The sequence below is a fragment of the Podarcis erhardii genome (assembly GCF_964252035.2).
Source record: "Podarcis erhardii genome assembly, chromosome: 1".
Lineage (NCBI taxonomy): Eukaryota > Metazoa > Chordata > Lepidosauria > Squamata > Lacertidae > Podarcis > Podarcis erhardii.
The window spans coordinates 133,563,231-133,580,296 of NC_138497.1; the positions used below are offsets into that span (position 1 = coordinate 133,563,231).

Below are 17,066 nucleotides of genomic sequence, written 5' to 3' on the forward strand. Positions count from 1 at the left end.
CAGGAACCCAGCACGCCAAAGTTATCTGTTGGGGATGCAGAGAGCAAACCCATTTGCACAGCTTTTGCTGGTGTCCTAGCACTAGTGCTGAGCTCTGAACCACTTCAGAAGGTCCTGACTGACTGCCCAACTTGGGCAGGGAATGCATGTAAAAATAAAAAAAATCAGTGTGCATAGATTTTTTTTATTTTTTTACCATGCACATGGTGGCTTAGAGCACATGATACCAAATGCCTTATGCATTTGTATGTATTCCATGAAATCATGTTGAAGAATAAAAATATGGTGAGAGACACTGGTCCTGTAGTGTCGTTTTATTTTGTATGCTCCAGGTTAATCACCAAGATATGAGCAGTAAAACATTTTTGCTCTCCTTACACTTTCTTTTCCTTGAACATAGGAGATACTATTCTTACCGAGGTGATTATTGCTTCTTAAGCCTTGAGATTGTGAATGTTCTCTATATCTGGCCTTCATGAACACACCCAAGAGAGATCTGACCTTTCAGGTGAAAGGTTGCTGTGCAGTTGAAACAGCACCAAACTTAGTACTTACAAAGTAAGATGAGTCTGACACTGTTATCTCCAGAAATCTGAGAACATTACATTGCTCTTTTTTTATAAGCTGTCTGTTTGTCTGACTTTAACTACAAGATAGTTCTTCATAACTCAAACTGTTGGATTTTGACAGATAAGACAGATGGTAAAATACCTTCATTCTTCAATTTGTATATTGTCATTTGTGAAAAATTAAAGATCACTGTCTGAGTTGACACCACTTTTAGAAATGCAGTAGTCCTCACTGGAGTGATTTTTATGACTTTTGTTGTTGTTGTTGTTTAAGGATGATAGTATTTTATTTTGGCCTGAATATGGTCCTCATAGGCCTTTCACCAGGAAGGACAGTCTTCTTGACATATGGCTAATATTATGCATCCAAAGCTAGAATTTTATAACTTAATCCAAGAAACATTATTGTTCACCTTAGCTCCTACATAATTAAAAATTGCAGACGTGAACTTAACATTTACACCACAGCAGCCAAACCAATGGGGTGAGCCATTCAAATGCCTCATAATCTACCTAAAGTTGCTTCCATACAACTGGAAGCTTAAAATACATTAAATCAACTGGGACTGCAATCAAATGAAGACAAACAACTGAGAAGTAGGCAGTGGAGAAGAAGACACAGAGCACAAGGAAGGAGACTGCCAGCAAATGTGGAGTAGAATGGCAGGAAAAACAAGATGACACCTTTAAAAAAACAAAAATCCCACAACGGCAAAAACAACAGAGATTGCTTCTTCTCTGCTTGAGGCCCCACTTCAGCTACCAACTATAAAAGTTTGACAGGGAGCTAGAAGCTCTATAACCAAAACGGGCAATAATTGGGCTATTGTTTTATTTTTGATTGCAATATAACAATGTAAAACATTTTCTACTTCTATGGGGAGGGAGTTAATGTTTTCGTCCCCCAATTTCAGCTTCGTTCATTAGCATTTGGCTCCCGAAGGAAGAGACAGACAATTCCACTCTCAACCCTAGGTGTAGGAGTTAGTCTTTTGGGGAAGGTTACAGGGATTAGGGATGGGGAGGAGAGTTTGAATATTGAAATTAATCCCTTTTGGAGTTAAGACTATCTTTATTTTGTGCTGATGGAATATGATAATAACACTGAAATCACTATGATGCATAATATATTTATTGCAGGGTATATGCTCTATAATTTTAATTTAATTTAATTTATTGCATTTATATACATCCCTTCTTCAAAAGATCTCAAGTGGTTCATAGGATAAAATACAAGATAAAATGTAAGTAAATCATTAAACCAAAACAACAAAACAATACCCTCCCCTTGCCACAGACACATTCCAAAGGCTATAGGATATTAACCAGCCAAAGGCATGGTTGAAGAGAAACGTTTTTGCCTGATGCATAAAAATATCTATTGAAGGTGCCTGGCAAACCTCCCTGGGGAGAGCATTCCACAAATGGGGAGCCACCACAGACAGCGGCGTAGCGTGGGTTGTCAGCACCCGGGGCAAGGCAAGTAATTTGCGCCCCATAACCCGGGGCAAGGCAAGTAATTTGCACCCCTAACCCCTAACCTGCCGCCGCTGCCAGCTTCTTCTTGCTGCTGCCTGGGCTGGTCGGGTGTGGTTCTCTCCCGCGCTCAGCGCTGCGCTGGGCGGCCGCTGCACTGTCCCTCCCCCAGATAGTCCCTCCCTCGCTCTCTCTCCGCTCCGCAACGCAACGCACGCCTGGCACCCTCCCCCTCCACAGTGGGCGGCGACCCGGCAGCTCAGATCGGATTCGCACAGCCAGCACTGTGAGAGAGAGTGAGTGAGCCAGGTAGGGGCAGAGAGCTGCGAGTGCAAGCACCCCCCCAAATGTTGCGCCCGGTGCGGCTGGCACCCCCTGCACCCCCCACACTACGCCACTGACCACAGAAAAGGCCAGTTCTCGTGTTGCCACCCTCTGGACCTCTTGTGGAGGAGGCACATGAAGAAGGACCTCCAATGATGAATGCAGAATCCGGGATTATTTATATGGGGAGAGGTTGCACTCCACACCACCAAGGCCACCTGAGCGACAGCAGAGGATCCAGGAGTACCCGCAAGGTGTGCGTGCTCCTTCGGAAGCAGTGTAACCCCATCAAGAAAAGGCCACCTCCCAGCCATCTGGTCTAGGGAACTGCCCTCTAACACAGGCATAAGCAAACTTTGACCCTCCAGATGTTTGGGACTACAATTCCCATCATCTCTGACCACTGGTCCTGTTAGCTAGGGATGGTGAGTTCCAATCCAAAAAATCCCAATCTTTAACCAGACTCACCAGGAATCATTAAATCAATATTTACTCTAGCAGAAATTCAAACTGGGGGCAAAAAGGTGTCACATAGAAAATGGAGTAAGCTTGTTTTTTTCCTGCTCTGGAGGCTAGGACTTGATCCAATGGATTCAAGTTACAAGAAAGGAGATTCCAACTAAACATCTGGAAAGACTTTCTGACATTAAGAGCTGTTAAACAGTGAAAGAGACTCCCTTGGGAGGTGGTGGACTCTCCTTCCTTGGAAGTTTTTAAGCAGAGCTTGGATGGCCATCTCTTATGTATGCTTCACCTGAGATTCCTGCATTCCAGGGGGTTGGGCTAGATGATCCTTGGCATCCCTTCCAACTATGATTCTGTGGTAAAATAGCTTTGTTGTATGTATGTGGTGTTACTTTATTAAAGTTTAATTGGCAGATTTACAAGCTACAAAACATTTCCAGATATGCATTTAGTAAATTGTTTTCCTTATCCATAGCGAATCTTTCTTTTTATTTACTAAGAATTAGTAGTTATTGTTTGCCTACTTGGTGTCTTTCTAGTTTTGACCACAGAGCCCGGGGTGCAAGGTCACGATGCATCCCTTAACTTGCAGAATGCAACACTTCAAAAAGTAGAAGGAAGCCTGCATACTAAATCTGATGCTGTGTCCAAATAGATCTTTGAATATTAAAGCTCAGGTGAAGCAGAGAGATGGGGGCTTCCTGCCAATGGAGGAAAATCTCTCTTGTCAAGTGGTGGCCAGACCCCATAATTGGTTGGAATTGATACTTAACTTGATAATCATAGGCTTGCTACCTACAGCCTGCACTAATATAGGAAATGACACACTGCATGTGAATCTCTTAGCAGGGTTCGTGTAGTAAAGGTTATGAATACTTGCATGAGAACCAGAAAATATTAAATGTCTTTCCTGTAAACCACTGATTACCCCACCACCATACTATATCTCACATGAACTGAAACAAAATCCTAAAGTTCCGGATGAATAGATAACTGAGATGAGGAACATCTTTGGTTCTACTTGGTTTAAATCCATAGTAGTTTTGGTCTTTACTTCCTCTAGCAAATTAGACACTCATAAAAATGGTACAGAAGCTAAATCTCATTCCCAGTTCTGAAGATAAAGTAGCTTTAGTATCACTTTACCAGAAGTTGTTCAAGGAGACAATTAAGCCATTATTTAGGCCTGGGTGATACACAAGAGTACATGTATTAAGGCCTGCTTTTTAAAGTTCTGTTCATAATTTAAATTGCCCCATCTTTTTGTGATTCACGTGATTTTATGATGGATCTGATAGTGGTGTTTGATTTTGTCTTGGTTATTTTTATTTCTGTGCTGTTCAGTAGAAGAAAAGCAAGATAGAAATATCAAATAGGATCATGGGCAGGTACCCTATTGGCAGTGATGATTCATTAGCCATGCATTTGCTCTTTAGAGGGAATTGTAGAAAGATGGCACTAGCTTCCAAACTTTGAGGCTGCAGGAGGAATTTAAAGAGGTGCTGCCTTGGTAGCTATGTAAATATCTGGAGACAAGTTGGGGAGTGAGGAGAGCAGTTTTGTTAGGAGTTTATTGAAATATGCACACCCACACCCTTGTACTGTATTCCAAGGATCAGTGTCAAGACATATAGGGTTCCATGTGCAAATTAAAGAATGCCCTATTAGGGCATAATTCTCTCAAAAAAATTAAGAGGGTATGGAGGGACAGTGGAGCTGGGGGTTTGGGTTTGGGTTCTGCCCGCACTGTTGTGTACTCTGCTAGCCCCACCCTTCCTGCTGCCCACAACTCAGGGTTTTGTCTGTAAAAGTGAAGCCCATTGCAGGGAATCACCCATCCAACTTTAAATCGGAAAGCACCTTGCCCATTCTGGTGGGTGATCAGTTGCACTAAAAAAATTGCAGGTTGTCTCTGGCTGCACATGTGCATTTCCTCAAATGTTGCGGTCAAGGAAATAGCTCCAGAGATCTGTGTTTGTGGTGTTTTCTGGCTTAGGAAATTGATCCCATTTAATCCTCTAAGCCTAAAACAAACCAGTATTGGGGTGTAACAGTTCAGTGAATTAAGTGTAGAGAACCTTGCTTTAAATTGTTTGTGTAACTGTTCCACTGTTTAAAATATCTGCATGATAATATGCTTAAAATGTAAAAGTCATTTGAACAAGACCACTGATCTATATAGCATAGTGGGCTCCAACATGGCAGCTGCAGTTTGTCACTTTCTTAGATCACAATGTTGTTATATTTTATTGAAGATTACCTTGTTTTTAGCCTGCTTTTTAACAGATCCACCTGGAGCTGATAAACTTGTGTTTGATATATCCAGTTGGCTGTACAGATCTGCCCATAACGCCTGTTCTAAAAATTAAAAATGTGGTGGTTGAAATTTTATTGTTTGGGGACAATTTTGAATTAAATAGTATAAAAACTCACATGTGTTGTAGCTCCCCTAGAGAGGTTCTTACATGCAGGGAAAATATCCTTTTAAGAAACCATGGCACAATGAATTCGTGATAAGCCTTCCTGTGCCAGATTCACATTTAACCATAGAAGTTGGTTGTCCTAACTCATTTTGGCTAGTAATATGTCCATCACCCTTGCTAAGATGCTAAGCTATCTAAGGATGAAGTATACGCCTCTGCTCTTTGTATGACAAGCCTCGCTGCAATGCCCATTGCCCTTGCTATCTAAAATATAGCAGTACAGTGGTGCCTCGCAAGACAAAATTAATTCGTTCTGCGAGTTGTTTCGTCTTGCGATTTTTTCGTCTTGCGGAGCGCGGATTCCCTGGGTATTAACGGTTGTAAGAAAAAGGAAACAAACTCGCAAGACGTTTTCGTCTTGCGAAGCAAGCCCATAGGGAAAATCGTCTTGCGAAGCAACTCAAAAAACGAAAAACCCTTTCGCTTTGCGCGTTTTTCGTCTTACGAGGCATTCGTCTTGTGAGGTACCACTGTAATAATCATAGCTGGTTCCCTAATGGGGTTTGATGCACAAGTTATTTGTTACTAGCTGTACAACAAATAGTGCAATTATAATTTGTCATGTGACAAAGACACATGAGAGCAGAAGCAGCAAAGCAGGCTGGGAAGTGCTGGGACTGCACAATCATTTGGGCCTACTATTCATCTTGTGGAATGACTCAAAAAACGGAAAACTCTTTCGTCTTGCGTGTTTTTTGTTTTGCGAGGCATTTGTTTTGCGGGGCACCACTGTATCTCTCTGTTCAGGTTTCAGTCAGAGTCAGTCTACCTCAGTTGTGAGCAGAGTTGGTTTGTAATCTCAGTCAATCCGTTTACGCTGCACGTCATAATTAAGGACACGTATTTTGGCTTTAAGCTTGTATGGTGATACTGATAAGCAAAGGCACAACTAGAAGGCTCAATATTCTATATTTCTGTCGGTATCGTGCTGCTCATTTTTAAAAAATGGCTTTTATCATACATTTTTGCATGAATTTCCAATTTTGTTTTGTTTCTTCGGAGGTTTACACTCCTCTGTTTTCACGTGTTCATGGTGTCTGCTCAGAAGGAACCAGTACGTGTGACTGGTTACAAATCTGAGAATGAGAGAAGGATGGTGATACTTCATTTATGAATGGTCACAGAAAACCCTCTGGAAATGAAGGGCAGTAGAGAAATAATTGTTTGGTATATTTTGTCTTGTTCCTGTTTTGTTTGGGAGTCTATATTCCTGAACCCTTATAAATCTGAACTCAGGCAGCCTAATTTTTTTTGTTTTTTAAAAAATTGCTAGTGAGCATAATGTAGCTATAAATCCTGAAACTGATGACCATCATCAGAAAAGCTGCCTGTAGCTGCCATTAGTAGCTGCTGAGCTAATGATGGGCTGGGCAGATAATCATATGAAAGTTAATTGTAAGGTTTGATATGGCATCTTGTCAGCAGAGATAAGTTGTCACGTTTTCCACTTGAGCTGAAACTAAATGATTGTAAAATAAGTTATGAGTGTCCTTGGGCCTGTCTGCCAGAATGATGGCTAAGAATACATTCCTGGCCCATCAGTCTCAAGAAGCCTGTTTGATATTTATGCGAACTGAATGTTATTTTATTCTCCCTCTAGTCATGCTTGCCAGCTTCCCGAGTGAAAAGTGAAACTGCTTCTTTGACTCATACATCAAGTACTGAAGCTCAAATGTTGCACAGATTGTTATTATTATTGTTATTACTAGTGTTATATATATTTTTGAGGGTATGCATTGAACATTGATGCTCGATTAGGAAGAACTAATGGCTGAAATTGAACATACAGGATGGCTAGAGAACAGCCCATCTCAGCTCAGTGCGTTTTATGAGTTCTAGTGCTTCTGTCAAAGCTGGTTAGGCTGTGGAGTAATGAGGCGCTTGTTTCTTTTTAATTTGGTATGCTTCTTATATTTAATAGTAGCAGCCGTGGTCATCTGTTCTCACATTCAGTAATTGATACCAAATAAAATGTGTTATTTGTATGCAGTCAGGGGTATAAAATTGTATGCAGTGAGTTGAAGCTAGAACTCCTTTACAATTTTCAAGAGGTCACTTTTCAGTTTGAAGAATAAATTCCTTGTCAAGGAAGCATAGTAGTCAGAAATGGGGAAAGCGTGCATGTAAGCCTAGTGGACTTTAGTGGCTCATATTTTAAAGCAGACAAATGCAAAGTAACCTAGAATACTGGAAACTAGAATGCTCTGTGTTAATAGAGAAACAATGAAAGCCTAGTTCTACATCCCAGATTCACATTTCTTTTTCCAGATGAGGAGGGAAGCAAATACCTCAGGCTCTCTGCACTTTAGAGCTGTTTGACCCAGGAACACCACACTATTATCTGAAAAGCATTGTACATCATAAAGACTTGCAGCAGCAAGTTCATTTTTCAGTCGGCCCTTCGCTAGAGAAGTTTTGTGTTGCTGCTGTAGGATATAAGGAGTGATCAGGCTTAAACAGATTCCTCTACATGAACCTGTGCTTGTCGATGAATTAAATGAGGCTAATGCAGGAATATCAAAAGAAGATAATACCCACCTCTTCCGTTTTAATACCAGGAAGGGTTCTGTGTTCAATTGAAGCATCATTTCAGTTCACTATATCTTAAATGGAGTTTAATATCACTTTTCTTCTCTCGGCACCTTATATATAAATACATAAATTAAAAATGTAGCAATATCAAAATATGACACAAAGCAATATTACGAATGTCAAGCAGAGGAAAGGAGAAAATGGCTTGTAAAAGAGTATTTATTGGGTCAGTTAAGAGATTGATTTGGTGTGAAATAGTGTTCCACATTATGTTTTTTTAGAACAAATGCAGGTGAAGTGCCAATTCTCAGGCAGTCTGGATTCAAATTGTTCCTCTGGATAATATCAGGCCTAACAGGTCTTTGCCAGACAGGTGGGAGCTTCCATGGCCCTGTTTCATCCACTTTCAAGTAGTGAAGGCATTGATATAGGTAGCTGTAACCAAACACGTTAAGGAAAGAAGGATGCCCAATGTTCAGAGAAGCAAAAGGAGAAAAAATAGTGACTTTGAAGAAGAACCACAATTTAGTGGTAGAACACATGCTTTGTATGTAGAAGGTCCTGGGTTCAACACCTGACACCCTTAGACAGGGCTGGGGAAAGACGGCTGCCTGGCATCCTGGAAAGCCAGCGCCTGTGAACTAGATAGACCCAGTGGACTTTGCACACATCACAATAAGCCACAGCAAATGGCTCTCCCCCTGACATGCAGGGTTTCCCCATGGTGTTTTCCACACCTACAACATCTGTGCAGTTCAAACAAGCCACACTACAGCTTACTGTGTTCTCTGAAACCAACCATTTGTTTGAAACAAACTAAGCAGAGTGGCTGGGGCAACCCAAGCAGATGGGCGGGGTGTAAATAATAAACTTATTATTGTTATTTGGTTTGGATGACACATCAAGCCCATACTATGGCTTGTTCGAGTCATTGGGATGGATGGATAGGCAGTGGGGGAAAGCCACACAGGGACCAGTGCAAGAGGGAGGAGGCACAATTAAAACATGGTTTAACGCACACAATGGGCTATTGTATTGTATCTTTTTCACATGTGCTGCTGGCAATTCAGTATATTTGTGCAGCTGATTATTCCTGCCTTAGTGTGGAACCTTACATATGTCCATATTGAAATTCATTTTGCCCATGCTCTCGGGGGCAAGAATTGTAGAGTTGTAAAGGACCACAAGAATAATCTAGTCCAACTTCCCTGTAATGCAGGAAACTTTAGCCCAACATGTGACTCAAACCCACAACCCTGAGAGTCTCCTGGTCTCCTGACTGAGCTATCTCAGTGTCATCTTCTGAACATTAAGAAGTTTTGAGTGAAAAATTTGATTTTTTAAAAAAACTGGCTGTAATCAGTTTTTTTAAAAAAAATCAAATGTACAAATGCTTGGTTTCTGCTTTTTGTTGAGAAAGAGAAATGTACCTTACCTCATGTTTTATTTTTGTTCCCTGTTCTGATTTACAGATACCGGCTTGGGAGATTCTGTGTGCTCCAGTCCAAGTATATCTAGCACCACAAGTACTAAGCCGGACCCTCCTCCTTCTCCTCATGCAAATAGAAAAAAGCATCGCAGGAAGAAAAGCACAAGCAATTTTAAAGCTGATGGTATCTCAGGCAGTGCCGAAGGTATCTATTTTATATTTTCATGAGGTACAAACACTCTGTTTTGACACATCTGAAGTAGTTTTCATGTGGGCTTGGACTTAGGTTTGGGGGTTTTTTGGAGGGGGGGGTGTTTACCGCTTGCTTGCTATAATGTCTTAATGATCGTAAAAAGTAAATCTTTCCTACCATTTTTTAGAGACTGACCATCTTGTAAATGTAGTTGACCAGTTTCATCTGCAATCCTACACCTACTTTACCCCCTAACAACTGAGAGCAGGATTATGTTGAAATCTCGTGATTTTATTCCAAGAAATACTTTTGTGTCATGCCATATTTTTCCTGTTAAGTAATTTTTGTTTTTATGTTTTCCTGTGAGTTTTATTCATGTTACTGCAAGCTAACTTTATCCAACAAATTAGTCAAGAAATTGCTTGTGTCATGATTTATGTTGATGGGAACAGCTTTCTTGGGTAACTTAAGAGTGTCTCTAGAAGTGGGTCAGTTCTGTGAGCAACTGTTATCTCACACAGTCATTTAGGATATCTAGAAAAGTTTCCTCTTTCTGGTATTTTGAGCACACACCTGTCTGCATGAGGGTAATTGAAGTCACCTATTGCTACAAATGTTCTTTTGGATGCCTCTTTGATTTCATTGTCCATCTCAATATCTTCCTGAACATTTTGGTCTGGGGGATTCACAGTATTAAATAACTCTTGGCGCCTGGTAATTCCGTGGAGGAGTCAGCCCCTTTTGGTATTTCTTCCATTTAATTTCATTCATTAGGCTTATGGACTTTATGAGCAACACTACCTCCAGTAAACCCTTCTCCATCCTTCCTATGGAGTTTGTATCCAGAGATAACTGTGTCCCATTGGTTCCCTTCATTCCAGCAGGTTTCCATTATATGCACTATATCTGTGTGGTCCTCTAAGACCAAGCACTTCAGTTCCCCAAAATTGATTTGGGGGCTTCTAGCAATAGTATATAAACATTAGTGTAGCTCTCCAAATGTCTTTGGCACTTGTTTTTTAGTCTACGGTGCTTTGGATTCTCTATACAGTGGTGCCCCGCAAGACGAATGCCTCGCAAGACGGAAAACCCGCTAGACGAAAGGGTTTTCCGTTTTGGAGGTGCTTTGCAAAACGAATTTCCCTATGGGCTTACTTCGCAAGACGAAATGTCTTGCGAGTTCCTGCGGGTTTTTCCACCTTTCCCCCCCCCCTTTTCCTAAGCCGCTAAGCCGCTTATCAGCTGATCCGCTGATAAGCCGCTTATCAGCTGATCCGCTAAAAGCCGCTAAACCGCTAATAGCGCTAATCCGCTAAGCTGTCAATGGGCTTGCTTTGCAAGACAAAAAAACCGCTATACGAAGAGCCTCACGGAACAGATTAATTTCGTCTTGCGAGGCACCATTGTAAATTGCTAGTATGTGTCCCTGCATTCTCAATACCTACTTCTCCCATTTAAACAAGCATACATTTTTTTTACCTTCTTTCATCTTTGGAGGAAGATTGATTTTAAACTGGACCCTCCTCAGCTCCTGTCAGCTTTCCCTCAGGAATCGGTTTTAAAACTGCTCAGCCCCCCTTTTAATGCTAAAAGTGGCAACAGTCTGCTTCCATCTTGACTTAAGTAGATTCCATCCCATTTGTCTAAGCTTGACAATGTTCTGAGGACCAGGAGCTCATTGCACAATGTCGTTTCTGTTCAGCAGGCAGATGGCCATACCTGCAACAATCGGTGCAACGCACTGGAATGCCCTCACTCCCTTGCTGACTTTTGCATAGGTCTTTTTGTAATATATGGAGTTAATGTACTTATGAGCTTGGTATTTGCTAGATCAAAGGGCTTAACTTACACAATTGCTTAACTTGCCTGATAGCTTAATATTTTGTCACCTGCTTCATTGCTGTGCAGTTCCATTTGTATACAGTGGTGCCTTGCAAGACGAAATTAATCCGTTCCATGAGTCTCTTCGTCTTGCGGTTTTTTCGTCTTGCGAAGCATGGCTATTAGCGGCTTAGCAGCTATTAACGGCTTAGCGGCTTTAAGAAAAAGGAAACAAACTCACAAGAACTCGCAAGACGAAACGTCTTGCGAAGCAAGCCCATAGGGAAATTCGTCTTGCGAAGCACCTCAAAAAACGGAAAACTCTTTCGTCTAGCAAGTTTTTCGTCTTGCGAGGCATTCGTCTTGCGGGGCACCACTGTATGCCTTTCTAGCTTTCCCTAGCTGCTAATGCAGGCAATGAGATCAGGCAGTTTGGCTCAGACTCCAAGGAGTTGGAATTTGAAAGGTGACTGGATTTAGATCAGTATAGCACTTTGGGAATAGGCGGTGGATGTTGAGTTAACTGGGTAATAACTCCCTGTGAAAATTCCTTCCTTCTTTCTTGTGGAAAATTCTTTTTTATTTTTAAAGAATTATAACTTATTTGTATCTAAATCAAATACTGAAACTTTCAGCTATGTCGATTTTTCACTTTTAAAAAAACCTACAACCCTTGGTGGAATAAAGAAATTGAGGGGAAATATTGAGGTTTTTAAAAGTGCAAGTTACCCTGAGGTTTTAAGTTGTAACTTTAAACTCTAGCTGTGATAAACTGAACTAGTCTTCAATTAATTTTAAACTGAACTGAAAGCTTAACATTTGGCCAAATATTTTTCCACTTAAAATATCCTCTCAACATTTTTAACATAGGAAAGCATATGCACTGAGCATGATCCAGAATCTAGGTTGTCCTTTTTATTATCCCTAACTAGCTAATCAACTAAACAACAATATATTAGTAGGCTTTTCTTTTACCATTTCTCTAAAGTTGGGATTTCTAAGTTTCTTGAAGCTTTCTTGATAAGGGAGAACCGAAAACCAGGCTTAGAAAAAGGGGGGGAAGGGGGGGGGAAACCGCAGGAACTCGCAAGACATTTTTGTCTTGCGAAGCAAGCCCATAGGAAATTCGTTTTGCGAAGCACCTCCAAAACGGAAAACCCTTTCGTCTAGCGGGTTTTCCGTCTTGCGGGGCACCACTGTAACTGCATTCGTCTCTCTCAAACTCATTCTGAATCGGCCCAGACACGGGTAGGAGCTCAACGTCAAGCCTACCATGTGGCGATAGTGACGGCAAAGAGGACCATTTATTTCATGGGATGCTGGCAACAGTGGATTGGGTATTTCCTCGCACATGACTCAGGCAGGAGCAAAGGCTTGTGGGAGGCAGGCACATCCTCCTCAGTTTTTTCTCCTGCCTCACTCAGCAGATTGATAAGTTTTCACTTTTTGATCTCATTTTATTGTTGCTTTATTTTCCCTAGTTTTCCTTAGTTATAGCAACTTACTTTGAGTCTTACAAATGTGTGTGTGTGTGTATTCCAAAAAATATTTTGTCCACCCGTTTGTTTGCCTTAGCAACCTTAGTTCTTCTTGTTTTTAGTTTATTTAGTTTACTCTCTTGCAGAGCATCCCTGTATATTGCTCTCTTACAGAGTCACTAAATATTCTCTTTTTTTTCACGCTGTGGCTTCGTTTTGCCACGCGCCAGTTTATTGATCAGATTTAAAGATAAATGGAGGGAGATTCTACCCGAGGCTTTTCACAACCGCAGCTCACTTTCAGTAGCCTCTGGCTCCATATCACCACCTCATTTTGGGGTGATTTCTACAGTCTTTAGCCTTTATTTCCTGTATCATTTCAGGCTTCATAAGGCTTCATATTGACTGCTCTCCTGGTCCATGGTACGGCAGAAGGAGCTGGGGTTATAGATAGATAGATAGATAGATAGATAGATAGATAGATAGATAGATAGATTCTTTATTGTCATTACACAAGTGCAACATTGCACAAGTGCAACGAAATTGGATGCCATCCCTTAAAAACAACAAAAGCAAAACAACAACAACAACCAAACAAACCACATTCCAGCCACACCCACACCCACACCCACACCCATCAAACTCCCAGGTCACACTATCGAGTTACTGCATTTAAGAAGGCCACAGCTCTTGGATAGAAACTATTTTTCAGTCTATTTGTCCTTGACTTGATGTTTCTGTATCTCCTGCCAGAAGGCAGTAGTACAAACAGACTGTGTCCCGGGTGAGATGCATCCTGCAGGATATTGTTTGCTTTCCTAAGACAACGGGAACCGTACAGTTCTTCCAAAGATTCCTCGGCAGTATATTCTCCTCCTGGTTCACAGTCGCAGCGACGGAGTGAGCAGGCACTAGTAGACTGCTTCTGAATCTCCTAGTTAAGGAGTGGTTCAATTGTTTATTATTATTTACACTTACTAGTCTGCGGCTTGCAGTCTATTTCCTCCTAGTCCGCTTGTGTTGGCATTGGAGAGACGTATTTTTGTGCCTCTTCCCATAGTCCACTTTTGTGGCATGGGAAGTGAATGCTACTCAGTTTGCCCTGTGTGGCTGCGTTCAGAACAATTTCATTAATTTCATTTATTTGATACACTGGATGGGGCACTTTGATATAAAGCATAAATTGTATGAGATTGGTAATTATTTACAAACATTTAATGGAAAAAAATTATTGTGGGAGATCATAATCAGCCTTAAAATTTGTTATTTAAAATTTCACACATATCATAGAATTTATGGCAGGTTTATTGAAATATTGTTGGTGTATCAATGTGCCCCTTGCCTCAATGTGCCCCGCCTCCCCCTACATTGGGAATGGCTCCAAAACCTACCAATTCCCAATCCAGTTTCTTGGCTCCAACATGGTCTGATAAATGGCCTTTGACCAAATGATTTAAAACATCCCATTTCCACCATTTCTTTGATTTTAGGTTCTGCTGGTTGTGCTTCGTTGTCACAAAATCTGCTAATCAAAAGTTTCCTTGAAGGAACTGCGTTACAGCATCCTCCGGTAGCTCATTGTTTTCGCCATGGAACTTACAATTCTGTTCTGTCGGCGCTGCAATGGCCTCCATTTGAACCGCTATGCCAAATCTCATTAAATAACCTTTCTTTAAAGTCCTATTTGTGGTTGCGATAACTTCAGTGAGAAGGGTTTTATAACTGTCAGCCTTGTCGGTAGCAAGCATTTATGCATCTTCCATAGGGATAAGGTGGTCTTGTGTACAGATCCCTCCTTTCTACCAAAAGTTCTTACAAAATTCCACATTCAACAGGAACTAACTCCTGACTCTTGTCCTGATCCAAAACATCCATTGGGAAAGGCTTGCACTCCTTGGATGTCCACAGAGCATTAAAAGTGTATATACACCAGATTCAAGTCATTAGAAAGAGGAATTCTTTGTTTGTATCTTTCATCCTTCCTCTTAGAAGGATTGGGTCACTTCAGCTACCGTAGCTAGATGGATTAAGGTGTGCATTTCCTTAGCTTATGATACTATGAAATTGCCCCAACCATCTCATAATTCCACTCATTCCACTAGGTCAGCCTCCATTTCTGCTGCCTTTATGGCTAATGCCCCTTTAATAGAGATTTGTAGGGCAGCCACTTGGTCGTCTCCTTCCATTTTCACTAGGCATTATAAATTAGACCTAATGTCTTCAACGGAGATGGCTTTTGGGCATACAGTGTTCACCAAGTTTTGTAGTCAGTGTGTCAGCAGTGTGGAGCCACGCAGTTACTGGGAAGTGCTGTGGTATTTCTCAATCCACTGTTCCCAGCATCCCATGAAATAAATAGAATGATTGGCTTACCTGAAGTGTAGATTTATGAATTGGGGACTCTGGGGACAGTGGAACCCTCCCTATGATGGTTTGCAGTCGCACTCATTTTTTTTCCTTTAAAAGGGGTGCTATTGACTTTGTTGCTTCTATTTTATTGATTTATGAGCCAGGAGGCAGGCTGCTATTCTTATTTCAGGTGCTTCGGTGAACATTACTGCTTGGTGAATCCGAAAAACTGAGGACGATGTGCCTGTCTCCCACAAGTCTTTGCTCCTGCCTGAGGAAATGCCAAATCCGCTGTCCCCAGTATCCCTTATTCATAAATCTACACTTCAGATAAGCCAGTCATTCTTTCCTCATTGCCTCTATTGCATCTGCAGAAAAACAGCAGCAAGAGACTCTTTCGGGTGATTCGCAAGCTTAATCGAACCACCTTTGCCATCGGGGCCCCAAGATTTTTTCAGATAAAGTCTCTGAGATTCATAAAGACATAGACTCCACCGTGGAAGCAGAGCTGGGGTGGGAGAGTGCTAGAGTCGAGTCCTGTCTGGTCAAGTTGCATGGGATCAGTTGTAATCTGTTACCTTTGAGGATGTGGACAGGCCCCATGGACAAGTGAAACTGACCACCTGTCTCCTTGATCCTTGCCCATCCTGGTTCATAAGAGCAAGCCAGGAAGGGCTGGGCGATGGGCTCTGTGGGGTGGTGACCTGCTGAAAGAGGCAGTTATTAAACCACTTCTTAAAAAAACATCTTTGGACGCAGCCAATACGGCCAACTATCGCTCGGTCTCAAATCTTCCATTCTCGGGCAAGGTGACTGAGCGGGTGGTCGCTGAACAACTCCAGGCACGCCTGGAGGATGCAGACCATTTGGATCCCTTCCAGTTGGGATTCAGGCCTCATCATGGGACTGAAACTGCTTTGGTTGCGCTGGTCAATGAACTCTGGCAGGCTAGAGACAAAGGTGAAAGCTGTTTATTAGTTCTGCTGGATCTTTCAGCGGCCTTTAACACTACTGACCATGACATCCTTCTGGACCATCTAGAGGAGCTGGGGGCAGTGTTATGCAATGATTCCACTCCTTCCTCCTGGGCCATGTCCAGAATTCATTTGCTGCAACTAATACTTTTGCTGAAGAGGAATAAAGCAACAAGCATACAGAACAACAAAAAGAGTTTGTACTCACACAACAGTGGTGTTTATAATGGTTTATCATGAATGCACAGATAGCTCCCGCTTTGCTCCTCCCTGAGCAGGGTCAGGAACACCAAGTCATGATCCTTGGCTTAGCATTACATCCAAAACAGGGGTTTAACCACAATGTTAAACCTAGGGTTATTCTTTAAGTTGTGGGAATGACCCGCAGACCAACTCCTGTAACTGAACATTTCATTTACCGTCTTTTAGGAGATATAAAAGTGGCCTATCACAGTACTCCTTGGAAACAGAGGGGTAGAAATTCATAAAACCAAAACTGAATCCACAGAGTTTCACCTTTAAGCAAGGCACAAAGGTCACTAGTTGGGAAACTGTCAGTGCTGGTTGTCACAGCCTATCTGACATAAAAGGATTGCTGTTGAAAGGCCGCTATGTTGATGCTGAGGAGTGGAAGACAAGGGAAGAGAAACTCATCTATTGTTTTAACCCACTTCATTGCAGACTAAACAAGTTGAAAGCTTTCTTCTGGTCTTTCAATTCTTGTTAACTTCAGGGTCAGGAGAGGATGCAAGTAACACCTCCTTCCCAGTAGGAAGGAAGAATATCGTGGTAGCCAACAGGAAAGCAGATTCTTGGAAGGGCAAGTACTGTACTGGAATGAAGTGTTTTATATTGCTCACACTTGCATAGCTAGCAAGCCTGAAGCAGGAAACTATAGAATAAAGCTTAACTCTCTTGTTCTGTTGGATACAGGTAGCCTGCTGGCATTGCATTAGTGTGGGGGAGTTTACTG

The 17,066-nt window shown here is 41.7% G+C and overlaps 1 protein-coding gene and 1 long non-coding RNA gene across 8 annotated transcripts in view; one reads left to right on the forward strand and one right to left on the reverse strand.

Moving 5' to 3' along the window:
• The window catches only part of LOC309335598, a 248,011-nt gene extending 235,510 nt beyond the window's left edge, over positions 1-12,501 (reverse strand). Inside the window, exons 1-2 of the long non-coding RNA XR_014153594.1 lie at positions 12,435-12,501; positions 5,658-5,716 (exon numbers count right to left, since the gene is read on the reverse strand). This is a non-coding gene — a long non-coding RNA (uncharacterized lncRNA). The remainder of the gene's footprint in view (positions 1-5,657; positions 5,717-12,434) is intronic.
• AGAP1 (ArfGAP with GTPase domain, ankyrin repeat and PH domain 1) overlaps positions 1-17,066 on the forward strand; it is a 335,918-nt gene that overhangs the window by 233,663 nt on the left and 85,189 nt on the right. For all 7 annotated transcript variants that reach the window (XM_081863021.1, XM_081863022.1, XM_081863025.1 and 4 more), the window contains one exon: positions 9,322-9,483. In XM_081863021.1, coding sequence (XP_081719147.1) covers positions 9,322-9,483 — 162 coding nt within the window. The remainder of the gene's footprint in view (positions 1-9,321; positions 9,484-17,066) is intronic.